The following is a 20,430-nucleotide window of genomic DNA, read 5'->3' as shown; positions in this document are numbered from 1 at the left end:
GCCCTTAGCCCAGCCCAGCCCTTAGCCCAGCCCAGCTCTTAGCCCACCCCAGCTCTTAGCCCACCCCAGCTCTTAGCCCAGCCCAGCTCAGCTCTTAGCCCAGCTCAGCCCAGCTCAGCTCTTAGCCCAGCTCAGCTCTTAGCCCAGCTCAGCTCTTAGCCCAGCCCTTAGCCCTTAGCCCTTAGCCCAGCCCTTAGCCCTTAGCCCAGCCCTTAGCCCTTAGCCCTTAGCCCAGCCCTTAGCCCTTAGCCCAGCCCTTAGCCCTTAGCCCTTAGCCCTTAGCCCTTAGCCCAGCCCTTAGCCCTTAGCCCTTAGCCCAGCCCTTAGCCCTTAGCCCTTAGCCCAGCCCTTAGCCCTTAGCCCTTAGCCCTTAGCCCAGCCCTTAGCCCTTAGCCCTTAGCCCTTAGCCCAGCCCTTAGCCCTTAGCCCTTAGCCCAGCCCTTAGCCCTTAGCCCTTAGCCCTTAGCCCTTAGCCCAGCCCTTAGCCCTTAGCCCTTAGCCCAGCCCAGCCCAGCTCTTAGCCCAGCCCAGCTCTTAGCCCAGCCCAGCCCTGCCTTGCCTTTAGGCCCTTTGGCCCTTCTCAGGACTTTGCTGGGGGAGTCCGTGCCCACCCTCCCGCAGAGGGGCAGCCCCTGTGTAGCAGCGCTGGCCTCAGTGTGGGCACAGAGGCCAGGTCTGCACAGGACTGCTGGGAGCTGAGGTGCCGGGGAGGAGGAAGGGGCTGGGCTCTGGGGGAAGCGGCCCCTCTGTGGGGACCCCAGCCCTGCAGCCTCCTGAGCCCAAGCCTGTGCCCGCCTGTGCCCCTAGGAGATTGTGGACTGGTTCAATGCACTCCGAGCTGCCCGCTTCCACTATCTGCAGGTGGCATTCCCGGGGGCCAGCGACGCAGATGTGAGTTGAGTGGTGGCCGTGCGTCAGCTCCAGGGCGGACGGTGGTGGTGGGGGGTGGAGGGTGCCCTCGTGCCCTCGTGCCCTCGTGCCCTCGTGCCCTGTGGTCAGCTCCAGGGCGGACGGCGGTGGTGGGGTGGAGGGTGTCCTCGTGCCCTTGTGCCCTGACTCTGGGATGACATTGAGCCCTAGGGTGGGCCTGGGACTGGCCAAGGGCTCGCCCTGAAGTACCTGCAGTTCTCCTGCCTCACTCTAGAACTTCAGCTCAGCCAAAGGGGAAAGGGGGAAGGAAGGGGGTGGCAAGCAGAGGCAGAGACGTGGACCTTGCAGAGGCTGTGCCAGGCCTGGGCCCTGCCCTGGTAGCCCGGGGTGAGGGGAGCATGGAGGGGCACAGTCAGGGAGGGTCTCGGCCTGAGCTGCGCTTCTGAGGACCCCCGCCCGGTGTGTCCTGCCCCAGCTGGTGCCAAAGCTCTCCAGGAACTACCTGAAGGAAGGCTACATGGAGAAGACGGGGCCCAAGGTGCGTGTGCTGCCTGGGGTGTGTCATGGTGGGTCTCGGGCTTAAGTGCAGTGACCTTCCCAGCTGCCGCCTCCGTGTTTTAAGCTGGTGTCTGGTGGGTCCTCATGGCCCCTATCTGTGCCTGGTCGGGCTTCCCGCAGACCCGGGCCACTGTCCTAGGCTTTGGTTAGATCCTCCCTGCCCACTCAGTCCGACCAGCTTCCTCACCCACAAGACTGCACCCGCGCGGCCAGGGGCCCACGTCTTGCCACTCCCTGAGGCATGATGTGGGAGGGAGAGACAAATCCCGGGAGTCTTGGTGGTCCCGGGAGTCTTGGTGGTCCCGGGAGTCTTGGTGGTCCCAGAGGAGAAGTGCAGGTGTGAGGGCTCATAAGTGAGGCCTGAACCCCCATCTGGGGCCCAGGGAGGGCTGGGGGACCTGGAGGAGCAAGAGGGAGGTGCCGTGTGGAGGCTGGAGGGTTGGCGTGTGCAGGGGCCTCGTGTGGCGTGGCCAGTGGCAAGCATGAGTGAGTGGAGGTGACTGACCCGGGCTGGCCTGGACTGGCCAGGACCCTGTCCTCCGGGGTGTGCTGCTGCTGGCTGGATGCAGGTCTGCCTCGGCTGACCTGCCAGTCACAGGCTCTCTCTGACCCACAGCAAACAGAAGGCTTCCGGAAGCGCTGGTTCACCATGGACGACCGCAGGCTCATGTACTTTAAAGATCCCCTGGTAAGGAGCAGCTGTGGCCTGGCCCTGCCCGGCCAGCACAGGAGGGCAGCTCACTGGCTGGGGCTACCAGATGTGTGACCAGGAGGGTGGGTGGCCTCCTGAGTCCTGGCCTGTGGCCTTCCCCGGCTCTGAGCGAAGCTGGAAGGGATATGGCCTCGCCTCCAGTGTGGTCTCCACCAACAGGACGCCTTTGCCCGAGGGGAAGTTTTCATCGGCAGCAAGGAGAGTGGCTACACGGTGCTGCACGGGTTCCCGCCGTCCACCCAGGGCCACCACTGGCCGCACGGCATCACCATCGTCACGCCCGACCGCAAGTTTCTGTTTGCCTGCGAGACGGAGTCTGACCAGAGAGAGTGGGTGGCGGCCTTCCAGAAGGCGGTGGACAGGCCCATGCTGCCCCAGGAGTACGCAGGTGAGGGGGGCGGGCAGCCAGCAGCCTGGACGGGCTCCCAGTTCCCTGCGGCCGTGACAGCACCGGACCCTGTTCCATTGCAGTGGAGGCACACTTCAAGCATAAACCCTAGCGAGTGCGGTCAGAGGCCCACGGACACTGGACTCACTGTGGCCGACGGAGGGGACCTGTGGATGGGGGACTCCAGCGTCCTGATGCCACCTGGCCCCACCTGCTCCTCAGGGCAGCCCGGGCGCTGCCAGGTAGGGCCCGAGCCTCAGCTTCCGGGATGCTTCTCTGGAACCTCAAGGCAGGCAGCCCCGGCCCTGACCTCTGACCCCGTCACGCTGCTGCTGACCACACTCAGTCAACCTGCCCCTCCCTGACCCAGGGCTCCCCCTTCCTCCAGGGCCCAGTCTGGCTCCCGAGCTCAGACACGGCCCCCAGGAGCCGCCCACCGTGGCTGAGGGAACTTCCAGGCCTCAGCACAGAGTGTTTTGGGGGCCGGCACGGTGGGCAGCTTGCCAGCCGTTGGGGACTGGGCCCGCTCGCATGCACCGCCCTCTCCCCACCTCCCACAAGTATTATTGAGCACCTGTTGTGTGTCACGGACACTGTGGGGGCTGTGGGGGTGTTTGGGGTGTGGATTATCCGCACATGTTCCTCCCTGGCGGTAGAGTTGCCGTCCAGCCTGTGCTCCTGCGTTTCCCAGGCTAGAGGGCCCAGGCTGCTGTCCCACCACACGTGGCCTCTGTGTGCCCAGCACGGTGCTGACAGTGGTGTTTGAACCCTTGGGGATGATGGCCTGGGCCGCGGTGAGGCCACCAGATGCAGAAGTGGCCCTGGGGGGGGCCCGGGCACTGTCGCACTTGCTGCTGGTGGCCCAGCCGTGTATTTATTTCTCACCTATCTCCTTCCTGTCAAGGCAGGCCGGGCTCCAGGGCTCCCCTTGTGTGGGGCGTGCAGGTGGGGGAGGCGTCTGCAGGTCACCTGGGGGGGCCCAGCCCTCTCCCAGCCCTCTCCCAGCCTTGCCTGGCTGAGCTGTGTTCCAGGGGAGCCCTGGACAAGCCTTCATAGTGGGGAGGGGGTTCCTGAGGCCGGGCATCCACTGCCCTGTGTCACATCCTGGAATAAAGTGTGGCTCTGGCATGGTTCCAGCTGTGTGTGTGAGGATGGAGTGGGGAGGAGGTTGGGCTGGGAACACATGGCCCTGCCCCCCTGGCTTCAGGAGAATCTTTGTCTGCTCCCAGGGACCTGACAGGGCCTTTGCTCCCTGAGGTTTGGAGGGAGGACGTGGTGTCTGAGCTGGTCACAGCACCATGTTCCTTGTGCATGGAAGCTGGCCCCCACCCGAAGTGCTCCCCCCCACCCGAGGTGCTCCCCAGCACCCCTTCCCCCGCTGCCTCCATCTGAGGCCTGCCAGGCAGTTCCTGGGCAGAGCCCACAGCCTGAAAGACAAGCCCAGCTCAGCATGAAGGAGAGAATGGGGGATGCATCCCGGGTGGGGGGGGGGTCCCCTGTGCCTGCGAGCGCCCCCATGCTGGACCCACATGCTGAATCCCACTTCTCCAATGAGGAGCTGGGGCCCCAGGGCAGGGTGGAGGTCTCCCAACCCCAGCCTAGGGGTCCCCAAGGGGGCTGTGCTGGTAAGGATGTGGGTGAGATACCCCCACCTGGAGCTGAGACCCCAGGCAAGTGCTCTGCAGCCTCACCAGGTGCCATGGTCCAAACCCCAGAGGTGAGAGGACTGGGCCTGGGTCAGGGAGAGCCCTGGGCTGTGCTGGACACACCCCCAGGGGACACACCCCCAGGGGCAACCAGCAGTGCCCCCAGGCTCCCCACAGCGTGGAAGTGTGGGCACATGCTGTGTGAGTGCGTGTCCCCATGTGTCCACGTGTGCACGGAGGACGCTGATGACCGTCACATTTTAAAGACCACAGAACAACTTTTTAATGGGGGAAAGCATTTTCAAACCAGGCAAGATGCACAGGCACAGAAGGTGGTTGCGGCAAGGGTCGCTCGCTGTCCGTCCACACCTCCCTGTGTGGACACAGCTGTGGGGAAGGGCCTCCCCTCGCTGGCAGCATTCCCAGCAGGCAGACGGATGGACCGTGACTCTGCTGCAAAGTCCTGAGGCAGGGAGAGGCGGACGCCGCGGTGCAGGCTCAGCACAGGCCATGGGGGGCCGCCTGCAGGGCTCTGGCCAGCTGTTCCTGCCATCTCACGGTAAGCCTGAGTGACGCTGCACACACAAAATCCTCAGTCACTCCGGATCACACACGCTATTCAAAGCAAGTGCCACACGGCAGGGACGGGGCCTGTCAGCACCTAGGGCAGGGCAGGGGCTCTGCACGGCGGGGCGGGGAAATGACACAACTTTACTTCTAAAATCACAGCCAAGTGAACGTGAGACTTCCTGATAGCCCTCTGCTCCGTCCATGCACGGGCAGTCTGGCCACAGGGCACGCCTCCTCTTGGGGGCTCCCAGGCACAGCCCTGAGAGCAGAGGCCCCCACGCCCACGGGTGGGCGCCCGAGAAAGGACCAGCGTCGCACAGCCCGGTAGAAAGGGTTTATTTATGCGCAACGGTTCACACAAGCCTTCCTTAAAGTCCACTTTACAGGAAATAAAGCTGTGCGTTTCCCCTTCCCATGCACAACTGTGTATCAATCTACAACTGTCATTTAACTGTGAAAAAATAGAGCATCTCCCCTTTTGTCATTGTTCTGGTAACATCTGGAATAGCATCTGTGACAGAGGATGGAACTGCTCACTCCTGGACCGGTTATTTGGTTAAAACCTAAAATGTCAGGTCAAAAAAATCACCCAATACAAATAAATATTGCATTATGAAAGAGATGGGCAGAGTCCCATGGTATCCCTTTTTAAAGCGGCATTTCCAGCACAGCAGCGTGGTGCTGACAGAGACCGGCAGGGCACAGCTCCGGGATGCCACATGGGACACAGCTGCAAGTACCCGTGGGCACCGTCCTGCCACACGCGTCCCTCCACCGAGCGTGAGAACATGGCGTGGGCACGTGCGCTCCGTCTGCGACAGGGTTCACCGTGACTGCAGGGTGACCCCGTGCTCAAAAACAGCCGCTCGCATCTGCAGACCACATGGACCCCGGCTGGGCGCTCATGTCTGAGGGCCAGCGCCTGCTTTGGTGACCGCAGCTATGCTGGACGCCAGGCAAGGAGCATGATGTGCCCAGTCCCCGCTGAGGACGGGCCTCCTGTGCTGCCCATCAGCCCTCCCGAAAGGACCCAGAACAAAGGAGTGGGAGAGGGTGACGCCGCGGCAAGGCCTGTGCTTTTATTGTGGTCAATCTCGGGGGACGCGGCGGCCAGCAGGGGCGAGGCCCCACTCCCGGGCCCCAGCAGCACAGCAACCCGCAGCCGCGCCACCCTGAGCCACCGCACAGAAACAGACACGCGCTGGCACGCGGCCACCGCCAGCCTCAGGGCCGGGAGCCCCCAGGCGAGGAGCCACCCAGGACTCGCCTCTGAAACGTCCCTTGAGCCGTCGTCAACCGTGGTGTCTCCACGTGGCCTGGCCGCTTCAGTCCAGCTCGATCGGGCTGCCGTCGCTGGGGCTCTCCTCTCCCTCCTCCTGCTCTGAGGAGCCCATCAGGCTGCTCAGAAGGTTCCCTGGAAAGGACACCGTGGCAGTCAGGCCTAGGCAGCCTCCCACAAGCCCCCAAGCCCCTCCTTCTCACAGACGTCTCGTGAAGTGTCCCAGTGTCCCATGCAACCAGCAAAAGCCTCACAACGCTACTGTCTGCGACCCAGGAACCCCCGGACAGGACCCTCTGGAGGACAGGGAGCCGATGGCCATAGAGAGATACTCAAAACATGCAGCAGCCACGGGGGCTCTACAGAGCCGCCCTCCACATCCACCAACGGCACCAGGGAACAGCCATGGGGGCCTAGAGAACCACCCTCCACAGAGGGCCCTACAAAGCCAACACAACCTCACGGAAATAACTTTTTTTTTTGAGACGGAGTTCGCTCTTGTTGCCCAGGCTGGAATGCAATGGCATGATCTCGGCTCACCGCAACCTCTGCCTCCCAGGTTCAAGCGATTCTCCTGCCTCAGCCTCCCTAGTAGCTGGAATTACAGGCATGTGCCACCACGCTCGACTAATTTTGTAGTTCCAGTAGAGACGGGGTTTCTCCATGTTGGTCAGGCTGGTCTCGAACTCCCGACCTCAGATGATCTGCCCACCTCAGCCTCCCAAAGTGCTGGGATCACAGGCGTGAGCCACCGCGCCCGGCCAGAAAGACACTTTTCAACAAAGGGAAGCGCTACCGTAGAGCACAGGTGCGCCGCACCCTATGGTGACACACGAATCAACCAGATGCACCAAAGCTTCAACGGCTGCTCCCACAGGGGCCAACTGCAGTCACTGTCATCCGATTTTTACCCAATCAACTACTCTACACACAAAGCCAAAGTTCAAAACGTCTCCTGAAACGACCAAATGAGACGTTACACCGTGTTCTCTGAACACAAAGACATGGTCGTGGCGGTGTCACCCTCTCTTATCCACGATGTCACCCCAATCGCAGGACATGCCCGACGACGCTTCTGTGGAACAGGAGCCCAGGCTGCGGTTTCAACAGGACAGTCATGCAGAAGAGTCAGGGCACTCCTGACGGGTGTTGGGTAGAGGAGCCTGTGCCGTGGGGCCCAGTGAGGGCCAGTGTGTGTGGGTGGGCACCCCGGGAGGACGGGGCCTGCCACACCATGCAGCTGCATCAGGGCAGACAGCTGTGGGGAGAGGTCACCGCCTCACACCTCCCACTAAACCCAAACTGATGACACTGGGAAGGCAGGCGCCTCAGTGAGGGACCTCTCCCACGGTGGCATGGGACACCACCCACAGACACCTGCCCTGCCGTGACCCCACAGCCACGGCAGCACTGCCTGCCCCAGCACAATGGCCAGCAGTGTTCCGGGCACACCAGGCTCACAGAGGCCACCTGGCATGGCGCACGGAGAAACAGGTGAGCACGCAGCAGGCCACACGACGTAACCCCTGCCAGGAAGTGGGAGAAACCTCAGGGATGGGGAGCTCTGGAGTGGAGACGGGGCTGGGAGGCACCGTGCTAGAATTCTCTACTCTAAAATATAATTTCCTACTAACAAAAAAATAGTTGAGAAACATTTGAAAGAGCAGAAAATCACTTCCACATGAAAGATTGCACTGGCCCTGCCTGGGCAGAGATGACAACCCCACACCGACCCAGGGCTGCAGTGGGCGTGGCAAGGGCGCCCCAGCTTACCGAGCAGGCCTCCATAGGAAGACGTCTGCTTGGGCGGGACGCCGAAAAACAGCTGTCCTATGCGGTCGAGGTACTGCAAGGCAGAGGTAGCAGGCTCAGCAGCCGGCAGACCCAGGCCCTGGGGTCCCTCCTCCTTCCCCAGCCCTGACCTCTCACCTCGTTGTACATCGGGTCACGCCGGAGGGATGGCTGGTACTGCTCACACAGCACAGTGAACACCGTTAGCTTCCCACTGGGACACAGAGACACAAGGATGTGCTAGGTGAGAACAGGACCACACTCACCCGCACACACCACCGCGCCTACACCCAGCACTCACACCTACACCACTCACCCTCACACACCACCGCGCCTACAAGCAGCACTCACTTGCCCATACCACCGAACCTACACCCCACACCTGCCCAAACCACTCACCTCACACATCTACACCCAACACTTACCTGCACACACCACTGCGCCCACACCCAACACTTACCTGCACGTACCACCGCACCTAGGCCCAACATTCACCCGCACACACTACTGTGCCTAAACCCAACACCTGCACACGTCACACCTACACCACTCACCTGTGCACACCACTCACCTGCACACCTACACCCATCTGCACACACCACTGCACCTATGCCCAACACACCTGCACATACCACTGCGCCTACACACACCACTGTGCCTACACCCAACAGACATCTGCACACACACCTACACCCAACACTCACCTGCACACACTGCGCCTACGCCAAACTCACCTGCGCACAACTCTCACCTGCACACACCACCGTGCCTATGCCGAACACACACCACTGCGCCTACACCATATCACCTGCCACACCACTCACCTGCAACCATACCTACACACAACACACACTTGCCACCATCGCCTACACTGCACACCTGCACAACAACACCGCCGCCGTAACGCCGTTTACCGCACACACACCGTGCCTACACCCCTCACTCACACATCCATTAACCCATACACCCCCACGCTACACCCAGTGCTGATCTGCGCACACCATTGCACCTAGGCCCCAAACACACCTGCACACACCACGCCTAAACAAACACTCACCTGCACGCACCACCGTCACCTAAACCCACCACTCACCTGTGCACCACTCACTGCAGCACACACCTAACACTCATGCCATCACCTGCACACACCACCGTACTTACGCCCAACACACCTGCACACACTACCGTGCCTACATACACTCACCTGCACACACCACACCTACACCAACATGCCACCTGCACCCAACCCTCATACTGTGCACTCACCTACACAGCCGCCCACTGCACTTACGCCACCACTCACCTGCACAAACCCCACCGCACCTACGCCCACCACTCACCTGCACACCCCACCGCACCTACACATCACTTCACTGCATACCGCTAACTGCATCACCTGCACACACCACCGGCCTACACCAACTCACCAGTGCCGCACACAACCGCACACACCACCATGCCGCACCGAACAACCTGTACACTCCACTTTACACTGCACACACCATGCACCTACACCTACCACTCATCTGTGCACAGCCACTCACCCCACCGCACCTACGCCCACTCACCTGCCACACACCACCTGCAACTACACACCTCACCTGCACAAGCCTACACTGCACACACCACTGCAACCTACCCCAACTCACCTGCGCACACACTGCACACACCACACCTGCACTGAAACACTGTACACACCACTCACCTGCACACACCAACCGCACCTTCACCCAACACTCATCTGCGCAACACCACTCACACTACACACCCACTGCACCTATGCCCACCACTCACCTGCACACCCCACCGCACCTATACCCACCACTCCCTGCAACACACCACCGCACCTAACGCCACCACTCACCTGCACACACCACTGCATCTACATACCACTCACCTGCACACACCACCATGCCTACACCCAACTCACCTGCGCACACAACTGCACACACCACGCCTGCACTGAACACCTGTACACACCACTCACCACACATCACCGCGCCTGCACTGCACCACACCTGCACACACCACTGCGCCTGCACCAAACACACACCTGCACACACCACGCCTACACACCCAACACAGCTGCGCACACGACCATGCCCCACCCAGCACTCACCTGTGCATACCACCACACCCACACCTAACACCTGCAAACGCCCACATGGCTACCCATGCCATGTCTACACTCAACACCTGCACACATACAGCAACCCATACTGCCACGTCTATGCCCAATACACCTGCACGCCCCAACACAGCTACCCACACGTCTACACACAACACACCTACACACCACACACCCACCCTCACCATGTCTACACCCAACACACATACCTGCATGTACCCCAACACAACTACCCCCGACACCCCATACCTGCACACACTCCCCCCTCTACACCTACAACACACCTGCACACACACGCACATATCTACACACACCCACATCACCACATGGACACCCAGCACCTGCACATCACCCCCCACAGCTACCCACACCATATTGACACCCAACTCACCTGCACACAACCCCCCACACCATTCACGTCTATACCCACCCCCTACACCCACCACTCACCTGCACACACCCACCCCTACACCTGCACTCACACCTGCACACATACCACATACACCCAGCTACCCACACTACCATGTCTACACCCAACAGCCCTGCACACACACCCACACGTCTACACCCAACACTCATACCCTATACATATACCCACACAGCTACCCCCACCATGACTACACTTGCACACACACCCACACAGCTACCCATGCCACGTCTACACACAACACACACATTCACACCCCACCGCCAAGACACCAAGACGCACCCGTCCACAGCCAGCAGCAGGAACCAGATGAAGTTGAGCAGCGGCTCCACAAACGGAGGCCCGTCCTCGATGGACGGGTGCTTCTGGGTGTACGTCGTGAAGACCACTGATGCGCTACTTTTGTTTTTTAAACAGAGAAACCTGGAAATGAGAACATGCTGGTGGTGGAAGGGCTGGAGGATATGGCTTCTGCCCGCACAGGTGCCAGCCTCTGACATGTCTTTCCCGAGCTTGTGTGCCCACAGGTCCTGCGGCCCCAGGCACGGAGGCACTCAGTGCTTCACGCGTTGTCTCCCCTCACGTGCAGGGCACACCGGGGAAGCCTGCAATTCGCAGGTGAAGAGAATGAAGCTTGGGAAGGTCACCAGGCTCTGGAGCTGGGCCCCAGCCTGAGCCCCGTCCACGCGATGCACTGAGCAAGCTCTCCTCTCCTCAGGCTGCCCGCACCCTGCAGGCGCTGGCCCGCACCAGAACACTCAGCCACGGCCCAGCAGCCGGCGGGTGCCGCACAGACCCTGGCTCCTGTTCGAGGAGGGCCCACAGGGAGGGCTCAGTGTCCCAGGGGCAGGCCACTGTCAGCCCAGAGAAAACGTGCACGCAGGGTGGCGCAGAACCAGGGAGCTCCAGGTTTGACCCAGCTTTTCATCTAAGTCACAGACGCCAGCTCCTGGCAGAGCTCTGCAGTGGGCAGCACTGAGGTCAGAGGGTGTCTGTCCCCAGATCCCACGTTAACTCCCCAACGCCCGCCTTGAAATCCACATTTGTTCTGTGGGAAGAAACTGATGGACACGAATAAGGCTTTCATGAGAAAGGAAGCGGAGGCCAGCACCCGGAGCTCGGCCTGCAGGATGCCCCAGCGAGCTGGCGGGAGGGGCCGCAGGGTAGATGCTCACAATTCTATGACCTGGGTGTGCATTTCCGCGTTTCCAGATACTGCAGGAAAGAACAGGCCAAGGCAGGCCTGAGTAGAGCAGAGGCCGCGGGGCCTCCCGGCAGTGGGCGAGAGGCGCATTGTGGAGGGCGCTCCAGTGCCCGTCGGGAAAGGGGGAGTTTCTAAGATACTTCTTGAAATTGGTTAAACTTATGAAAAATCACGGGTGACTCTGGCTGACAAGTGCACTGTGGATTCTGCCCAGAGTGAACTCAGTTTATCCTGCAGCACAGCTCGGGCAGGGGACAAGGGGACCTGCTCTAAGGCCGCCTGGCCAAGGCAGCGATGGAAGCCAAGACCCGAAGAGCCACCAACACCTACTGCAGCACGGCCTGGGCCACGAACATGTCCACCTCGCTGCGGAAGCCGCGTGACGTGGAGTATTCCACCAGCATGTTGGCACAGCCCTCCCCGTCCGCTGAGTGCAGAAAATGATACCGCGACTCACAATAGTTTTGTTCTGCAAAGGAAACACAGAAAAATTTGAATGCATTTCATGAATATAATATAGAACAGGAAAGGTGGAAAGATATTCTTGTATGTTTGTTTTTTGAGACAGAGTCTTGCTCTGTCACCCAGGCTGGAGTACAGTGGCACGATCTGGGCTCACTGCAATCTCTGCCTCCTGGGTTCAAGCAATTCTCCTGCCTCAGCCTCCCAAATAGCTGAGATTACAAGTGGATGCCACCATGGCCAGCTAATTTTTGTATTTTTAGTAGAGATGAGGTTTCACCATGTTGGCCAGGCTGGTCTTGAACTCCTGACCTCGTGATCCACCCGCCTCGGCCTCCCAAAGTGCTGGGATTACAGGCGTGAGCCACCACGCCCGGTCAGTGGAAAGATATTCTATGTTAATTGTAGTCCACCTGCCCGCCCTGGAGGAGAGCCCAGCCAGAGCCCACAGGCAAAGGTACCCGACAGGGACTCAGAGCCGGCCCACACCTCACACACAGCACCAAACAAACAGATCACCAGGGAACAGTCACTCAGCCATGCAACACCTTCATCCTCCAAGCTCTCAGAGCTGCTGAATCCAATCACATTAACGTGCGTTGTGATGACCAATGACAGAGTGTTACCATGTGACCCTCCCCACCTACCAGAAGCAACTTACAGGGAGCAATGTAATCAGGGCCTAGCATCTAGCATGTAATCAACAGTCAAAACCAGCCTGATGTGCTCACCACACTGACCCAATGATCAACCCTCGACATCTCAAAAGCACATTCCGCTCCCAGGCCCCACCCTAACACCCGCTCACACTCCGCTCCCAGGCCCTGTCCTAACACCCGCTCACACTCTGCTCCCAGGCCCCGTCCTAACACCCGCTCACACTCTGCTCCCAGGCCCTGTCCTAACACCCGCTCACACTCCGCTCCCAGGCCCTGTCCTAACACCCGCTCACACTCTGCTCCCAGGCCCCGTCCTAACACCCGCTCACACTCTGCTCCCAGGCCCCGTCCTAACACCCGCTCACACTGCGCTCCCAGGCCCCGTCCTAACACCCGCTCACACTGCGCTCCCAGGCCCCACCCTAACACCCGCTCACACTCTGCTCCCAGGCCCCACCCTAACACCCACTCACACTCCGCTCCCAGGCCCCATCCTAACACCCGCTCACACTCACTCCACTCCCAGGCCCCATGCATGCCTTGGGAGCCCAGCCCTTCCCACGGTGCAGATCTCAGCACTCACCAGGAACCTGCCTCTCCCATCTAGTGGGCCCTTTCCCGACTACGTTGCCCGACAGGAGCCTCTAGGGCCCTCCTGCTGCCTCTGTGGCTGCCAGAGTCCTTGTCACCTTGCTTTGTCTCCTGTTGTCTCCCTACACTCCCAAACCTTTACCTATGGGTGTGATTTCATCCCCAGGAGGGAAGCACCGGGGAAGCACACAGCCCAAGTGTCGTGAAGCCCCAGCCTCAGGTCCTGTATGGGGCCTGTGCTTAGGACCGCAGAGGCTGTGCGTGGCTACCTTGGCGTGGAGCAGGCTCCCCGGGTGAGGTCCATCAAAGTCTCACAGCGCTGTCATGCTGTCGGGGATCTGGGCCCGTGCCTACCCCAATGGGAGGCAGCCAGGGCCCCTCTTCAGAGGATCTCTGCAGATGCACCCGAGCACAGCCCTCCCACGCGCTCCCTGGACTGCCTCGACCTAACCCCGTGGTGGGTGGGGAGATAGACACGTACGTCCCTCATGATCGCTTGTGCCTGTCTTAGGAACTGCCAGGCAGGTCTCCTGGGCACTGGGCATCACCTGTCCCACGCCACCCACTGCCTGGCTCTCCCCACAGGGCCCGTGCGCAGGAGTGGCAAGGGCGGCCACCCAGTGTTGACGCAGGTGTTCCTGACTCATCTGAAACACGGGCGACAGCTAGGAGGCAGGGTGTGGGGGCAGCTCCTGCCTCCCCAACCTGGCAGTGGGACCCACACAGGCGGCAGCTCGCTATGCAGGGCAGAGGAGGGTCATCTGCGGCCGTGTTCTGTGTGGAGGCGTGCTGGCTCGGGGACAGGAGTACGGGAGGCCTGCTGTAGCCAGAGGCCAGGGAAGGCGGCAGCAGGTATGCTCCAGGGACCAAGGAGGCACCAGCCTGGGCCAGCCCCTTCTGAGGAAAGAGGCGACCACGGGGAAACCGAGGTGAGAGGTGGGCACTGGCTCATCTCCTTGTGGGTGCCCTGCCACTCGGCACACAGCCAGGGCTGGGTTCTGCCAGGCTCCTCTGAGAAGAGCCTTCTAACTCTACTTGGATCTGCAACCTTCCCATTCCTGTCGCTTGGGGAGAAGGTCAGGAAGGCCTGCCAGGTGCCTGAGGGCGCTGAGCCTCCCGTCACAGCCCAGGTGGAACCTGCATGACCGGGGACAAGGTCGGATGGGCGTGCATTTCGGGGCTGCTGACGTGTGCAGAGCACACGGGCCCTCATGCAGCTGCCACCACGCCAGGTGGAGCACAGCTGTGTCTAGGAGGAGCTGTTCAAGCTCAGAGCCCTGGTCTCTGGAGCAAAGGCCTTCAACCAAGATCCAAGTTCTTAGAGCTTCCAATGCGGGGCTGCCCTGGGTACCGCCTCCCCACCCGCCAAGCCCAGGTGCATGCAGACCCGAGCAGGCCTCCCTACGGCAGGAAGGAAACCATCTCACGGTACTGGGGCCACTTGCCACCCCATTTCCCAGGGAATGCCCTGGGGAAGACGCTTCTAAACCCCCATTAGCACCTCATTCAAGTCACTCAATGAAGATTTACCCAGCACCACTCCCGCCTCAGAGCTGCAGAACACAGCCAGCCAGACCCCACCACAGGTGATTAACCCGCACAGAGGCTTCATCAGCCCCATCACAGGGTGATTAATCCCTGCAAAGGCTTCATGAGAAGATGAGGTCAGCGTAAAGGAGAAAAACAAGGCACGGCATCATCCCAGCGCTGTAAAGAACGTTCCAGAAAGGAGCAGCAGCACGTGTAGGCCCTGTGAGGGTGTGGCTGCCTCCCTGAGGGTCAGAACATCCCACCGGAAGGCCTGGAGAGGCGGTCGCCTGCCCCCCGTCTCGCAGCTTCTCAGGGGCAGTGGATCTGATCGGGGGCTTAGCATGGTGCACAGGCCTCCATGGACCGACCCACATGACCACAGGGTGAAACCCCACCCCTGCCCCAGTGGGCAACTCTGATGGACTGGAATGCACAGTACACATCAACACTGTGAGAGCAGAGAGGGGCCCAAGCCCGCCTGGCCCCAGGCCTACCTTTCCACAGGGTGAGGGCCAGCAGCTGGTGTAGCCGGGGGTGGCCCAGCTTCCCGGAGCCTCCACTGGACCACTTCAGGGCTCTGGACACAAAGGCCACGCGCTCAGGAGAGTTGGGGTCCATCAGACTGAACACTTTAGCCAGATTTTCTGCAAACAGCACAGACCCTCATCAGAGGAACGCACAGCAACTCCAGTTCTCTGTACCACACGCCTTACGGAAGTGGATTTCAATCTGCAACTACTTAATGGGGAGAGGAAGCTGGTGGGCATCCCTGAGTGAGCCGTGGGCCACCCCGCTGACCTGCCCACCGCGGTGCCAGCACCACAGGCCCCAGAGCACAGTGAGGAAGGACAGACACCCTGGCCGAGGCAGGGGCTGGGGAAGGTGCTGTGGGGAGTTTGGAGTCCAGGAACACCTGTGGCCACTCTGGGTACCTGGCTCTGGCTTGGGGGCATCTCCCAGAGCAGCAGGGACTAGCAGTGGGACTCGTAGCCAGGCCGCCCACAGAAGGGCTTTGCCAACCCCACGCTCACACGACGGGACATGCCGACAAGTCAAATCCCTGGACAAAACGGTGCCCCACCCTAAACCAGCGCCCACCCTGCCAGCTGGCGGGGAGGCCACTGTCCATCAGAGCAGGGGAGAGGCCAGGGCCCCGATCATACTCTGCCTACAAGTCACAGCAGGTGCTGCTCAGCCTGCAGTGTGCTCGGGCCAGGGCCAGCCAGGGGGGCCTGGCTCACCGGGACCTGGTGAGAACGGCCTCTGCAGCAGAGTGAACCCGAGAGCACACAAGACCCCCAAACGCAGACACCAAACACAGCGCACAGGCCTGGGGAGGGGCGCAAAGGCCGCTGTCACAGGGTCCCGGGGTGGAGAGCCGGATGCTCACCCAGCAGCTCGTCGGCCACCTCCACTTCTGCCTTCTCCAGGGACTCCAGGACAAGCATGGACAAGTCTGCTGCGCTGTTTTGCTACAAAAGAGAGAAACAACACAAAAATCAAGAACAAAGCTCTGACCTGTTCAGGACAGAAAAGACAAGGCTGGGTTTCCAGCAGAAGCCAGAGCGCGGCCACTGCTGAGGAGTCTATTCTGAGCACCACGTCCCTTGGCAATGCTGCCAAAAAACAGAGATCTCCTGGCCAAGAATCAAATAAAAATGGACAGGGCCGTTTATACCAAAATGCCCGCTCAGCACCACTGTGCACAAACGCAGCGCAGCGTCTCAGCCCTGAGAGTGGAGCAGCCGAGTCAGGGACTCTGGGCCCCTCTGCACCCACAGGCCCAGTGGCCAAGGCCCAGGGCAGCCCAGGGTATGCCCGTCAGGCCCCTCCCGTGTCACTCCCACCTCAACTTGCCTGTCCGGAGCAGGAAGGGATGCAGGAGGAACAAGACGGCTTACCTGGCCATGGCTGAAGAACAGCAGGGCTCCTGAGTACATGAGCTCCCGGGCCTCCGCGTGCTTGCTCTGGGACATGTACCTGCCACAGAGAGGAGATCGTGAGCCGCACCCACACGCTCTCACCACCACACTCCCCGCTCATCTTCAGGTCAGAAGCTAAAAACAAGGCGCCCAGGAACGGGTGGCATCCTAAAAGCGGTGCTCCCCATATGCACAGATGCTTTTCACCAAGAACAGGCAGCAGCTCCCGAGGCCCAGGTGCTATGTGAAGAGGGTCTGTCCTGGGCGTCATGCTGACCATGAAGGTGGCGTGGGGCGCCTCTGGACACTAACTAAGGGCCCATCTGTGTCCAAATACACCAGGAGCCAGAAAGCAGCCTCACCCTGGCGCAGCTCACTGGTTTCAGCAGCTGGGACCAGAAAGACCACTGGGCGAGGCAGGTGGACAGGGAAGGAGCGGGGGATGTGCACGTGGCCACCTGAGAGCTCAGTGGTCACAGGCAGGGGCCGAAGGATAGCGGACTCCAGGCTGGGGTCCCACCAAGGGGGACCTTTTTCCCCCATGGGGCCAGTGTCCCTGCCCTCTGCCCCTCTGCATGCCGCACTCCTCCCCCCAGGGCAGGGAAGGGTCTGGGGTGCACCGTTACATCACGTCCCCACTCCCAGAGCACCGTTGGCGGGGAAAGCTGGAGCTCCTCGGGCTACACAGGGACAGAGGCAGGGGCGGCGAGAGGGTGGTGGGGACCAGTGTGCGACAGACGATGAGGAGAGAAGCCGAGATGGCCACACTGCTCTAAGCAGCAGAGGCCCTGCCTGTGAGAACAGCAGGCGTGGTGGGCAGGAGGCGGCCTCTGCTGGGACGCGCTGCACCTCCCAGACCCAGTGGTGGGGCCCAGCACATGTTATTTCATCAGCTACACATTTTTCTTAACCGCCTTATCAAAAAATACATATCCAGTTAATCAGCTCTGTGTCTGCAAGCCAAATGTCCTTGGACAAAGCCTTGTTTAAAAATAAATCTAGTTAAAGAAAAATATTAAGTAAACGGCAGTGCAGACCGGACTCGGGGGCTCACACCTGTAATCTCAGTCCTTTGGGAGGCTGAGGTGGGAGGATCGCTTGAGCCCATGAGTTTCAGCCTGGCCTGGGCAACATAGTGAGACCCTGTCTCTACAAAAAACACAAAAATTAGCTGGGCATGGTGGCGTGCACCTGTGGCCCCAGCTACTCAGGGGGCTGAGGTGGGAGGACTTCTTGAGCCCAGGTGGTCAAGGCTCCAGTGAGCCATGACTGCACTCCAGCCTGGATGACAGAGCGAGGTGCCATCCCCCAAAAACAAACAAAAAACAATTGCAGTGCAGGTGATAAACAGACACAGCAATGCCGCTGAGGGCCGGAATGTAAGCTTGGTGTTGCCAGGATGGGACGGCCAGCTGAGAACGCGAAGGGCTGCCTGCTCAGTTAACCACAGAAAAAGGGTTCCTCTTCAGAAGGCACCACAGCCAGGGATCACAAACACAGACAGCCCCGCCATGACTGGGGCATCTTGTTAGCCTGGCACACATGCCTTCCCACCACAGGAGACCCCGTCGGGCTGCACAGAGGCAGGGCACCAGGAGGGAAAAGCCTGTACCCAAGAGAGAAAGTGCCCCCGCCCCCCGTCAGCCCGCAGGCCACTGACAGGCCTCAGGTTTTGCTGCGCTCCCCGCACAGTGAAGGTTCTGGAGGGAGACCCACCCCAACACCACAGCAGGAGCCTTGACAGGACCACTGACTCTGTGACCGGCCATCCTAGCTCCAGTCCTGCAGGGCCGTGACTGACTCAGAGGAGGCCGGGAGCCGTCTGGCACAGGGCACTCTGGAAAAACAAGCTTCCAGACACACCCGGCCTCACGCTGCCGCCAGCAGGGCCATGGGCAGAACCACATGCACTGCCCCTGAGCAAGCACCACACCGGCTTCTGCTTACGCCGATACTACAGCATTCTGGATGCTTCTATCGGAGGAAAAGCAAGGGGTGGCAGCTTAAAACCAGAAGAAGAAAAAGGACTCCTTGGAAGGCAGTGACCCGTATTCCTGCACGAGGAGCCTGCTCTGGGGGGCACTGGCGATGGTCTCGGCCCCCGGCCCGGCTTGGACTGCGCCTTGTGGCCGGGGCAGCTGTGAGCCAGGCGAGGGGAAAAAGAATGGGAGGAGAATTCTGGGCACACAGTGGTCCCCGGCCTGGCTGGGGGTGCCCATTTCCAGGTCCAGGAATGCCGGTGACGGGCACACCGTCTAAAGCAGCTCTGAACATGGATGGCTTCCTCTTGCACTGGAGAATTCCGGAAGCTGTGAAGGATTCTGGTTTCCGGGTGACTAAGGCGGGACGGGTACCCTCTCAGGCCCGAGACCAGGGAGAGTAGGGGGCAGCCGGGCATGGCTGGGCCTTCTCCCGGCCCGGCTCTGCACGCTGCGCGCTGTTGGCCGTGCTGTGTGGACACCCAGACATGCCTTCCAGACAGGGAAACGGCTTCTGCCTGCTGACAGAGGCGCTGAGAGCCAGGGAGCGGGGGTGCTCTCTGCCGGTCAAAGCATCTGTATCCACAGAGCAGAATGTCTGGACACACAATCTAGCTGATTTTGCTCTTCTCTTACAAACACATTAAAAATTAGAACCCAGAAACGCAAGCATGAAAACTAGCAGCAGAAACTGTTGGTGTCAAATGAAGAAAGACCAAGCTCCTGGGGTGAATCCCGCCCTTCGCTCTCGGCAGAGGGAAGCTGGCTCGCGCGTTCAGCCATCAGGGACGCATGGACGATGAAGAGGAAATACTCAAGACACACGCAGGTAACCAGGGACAGGGAGCCCGACAGACCTCACAAGGACCCCTCCGCCAACGGCCGCGAGCTAAAGCCACCCACGCCCCGATGTGGGGCTGGCTAGGGCCTCCTGCAGGGAGGGGTGAGGCCCCCTCTGCTCTGCCGGGAGTCACTCTGAGAAGGGACCTGAGCCAGCAAGTACAGCTCCTTCACAAGACGCTCCTCTGGGCCCTGGGCTACGGTGTGCACCGCACACACTGGACCATTTTCCTTTAAAAAATCTCTTTAGATGACTGAAGAAACAAAAGAAGCTCAGAGGCCGCAATAAAAAAAAATCACGCAAACACATCGCAGGAGCAACCATGTGGCAGGAGGAGCCGGACCCGCCACTGTGCGGGGCGGTTGCTGCAGGTCACTGCCTCCTGGGCTGCGGTCTCTTGACCGCACTTTTAGAAACTTGATAGTTTAAGAAACTTGATAAGAAAAGTTTTAGAAACTTGATAGTTTCTAAAAGTGAATCTACAAATACTGCAGCCAAGGCTGAGGCCCCTCAAGGCCTGGATAGTGGCTCCAAAGAGCACTAATAATCCAACCGGCCTGGATGCCGACTCCTCATCCCAGCAGGGAAAAGTATGAAGAAATCAAGTGATGACCATAACCAGCGCCATCTACTGGGCAAGGTCGGCTTCTCTCTAGCATAACCAGGTGAACCAGGTCGGCTTCTCTAGCATAAGCAGGCGAAACCAGGAACTGCTGCGTGACTTCTGCGGGGCGCACACCCAGGGATACCAAACCTGCTGGGTTCCCCATTCCTTCCTCTCCTTCACCTTAAACTGCTGTGGCTGTGAGGTAAAACAGCATCTCTTGGATGGGCGCAGTGGCTCACACCTGTACTCCCAGCAATTTGGGAGGC

The 20,430-nt window shown here is 60.3% G+C and overlaps 2 protein-coding genes across 3 annotated transcripts in view; one reads left to right on the top strand and one right to left on the bottom strand.

Moving 5' to 3' along the window:
• ADAP1 (ArfGAP with dual PH domains 1) overlaps positions 1-3,664 on the top strand; it is a 10,804-nt gene extending 7,140 nt beyond the window's left edge. The window contains exons 3-7 of the mRNA XM_017894178.1: positions 808-891; positions 1,346-1,408; positions 2,045-2,116; positions 2,300-2,528; positions 2,612-3,664. Of these exons, the coding sequence (XP_017749667.1) occupies positions 808-891; positions 1,346-1,408; positions 2,045-2,116; positions 2,300-2,528; positions 2,612-2,640 (477 nt within the window). The 3' untranslated portion in view covers positions 2,641-3,664. The remainder of the gene's footprint in view (positions 1-807; positions 892-1,345; positions 1,409-2,044; positions 2,117-2,299; positions 2,529-2,611) is intronic.
• Positions 3,665-4,425: 761 nt separating this feature from the next.
• GET4 (guided entry of tail-anchored proteins factor 4) lies at positions 4,426-17,881 on the bottom strand. Of its 2 annotated transcripts, XR_001889623.1 has the most exons (9): positions 16,717-17,881; positions 16,206-16,287; positions 15,310-15,459; positions 11,904-12,042; positions 10,652-10,792; positions 7,953-8,028; positions 7,797-7,869; positions 6,012-6,158; positions 4,426-4,749 (listed from the first exon to the last, which is right to left on the bottom strand). XR_001889623.1 is itself a non-coding variant. In XM_017894192.1 (8 exons), exons 1-8 carry the CDS (start codon positions 16,789-16,791, stop codon positions 6,070-6,072), a joined length of 825 nt encoding a protein of 274 aa, XP_017749681.1. In that variant the 5' UTR covers positions 16,792-17,881; the 3' UTR covers positions 5,064-6,069. The 2 variants fall into 2 exon arrangements, 1 of the variants encoding a protein (XP_017749681.1); XM_017894192.1 differs by lacking the exon at positions 4,426-4,749 and having other exon boundaries at positions 5,064-6,158.
• Between the last annotated feature and the right edge of the window lie 2,549 nt (positions 17,882-20,430).

This window comes from Rhinopithecus bieti, unplaced genomic scaffold (assembly GCF_001698545.2).
Source record: "Rhinopithecus bieti isolate Rb0 unplaced genomic scaffold, ASM169854v2 scaffold_1017, whole genome shotgun sequence".
In the NCBI taxonomy this organism is placed as follows: Eukaryota; Metazoa; Chordata; class Mammalia; order Primates; family Cercopithecidae; genus Rhinopithecus; species Rhinopithecus bieti.
Note: the sequence above shows the minus strand (reverse complement) of the source record. Positions and strands in the feature narration are given on the sequence as shown.

Bases quoted from the DNA above. Each gene is read 5' to 3' on its own strand.
- GET4 (XM_017894192.1), bottom strand. From the start codon at position 16,791: ATGTCCCAGAGCAAGCACGCGGAGGCCCGGGAGCTCATGTACTCAGGA. The intron at 15,460-16,205 runs GTGAGCATCCGG...TGCTGTTTGCAG, and splicing joins GGTGGCCGACGAGCTGCTGG to AAAATCTGGCTAAAGTGTTC. The intron at 7,870-7,952 runs GTGAGAGGTCAG...TCTGCCTTGCAG, and splicing joins GTGACCCGATGTACAACGAG to TACCTCGACCGCATAGGACA.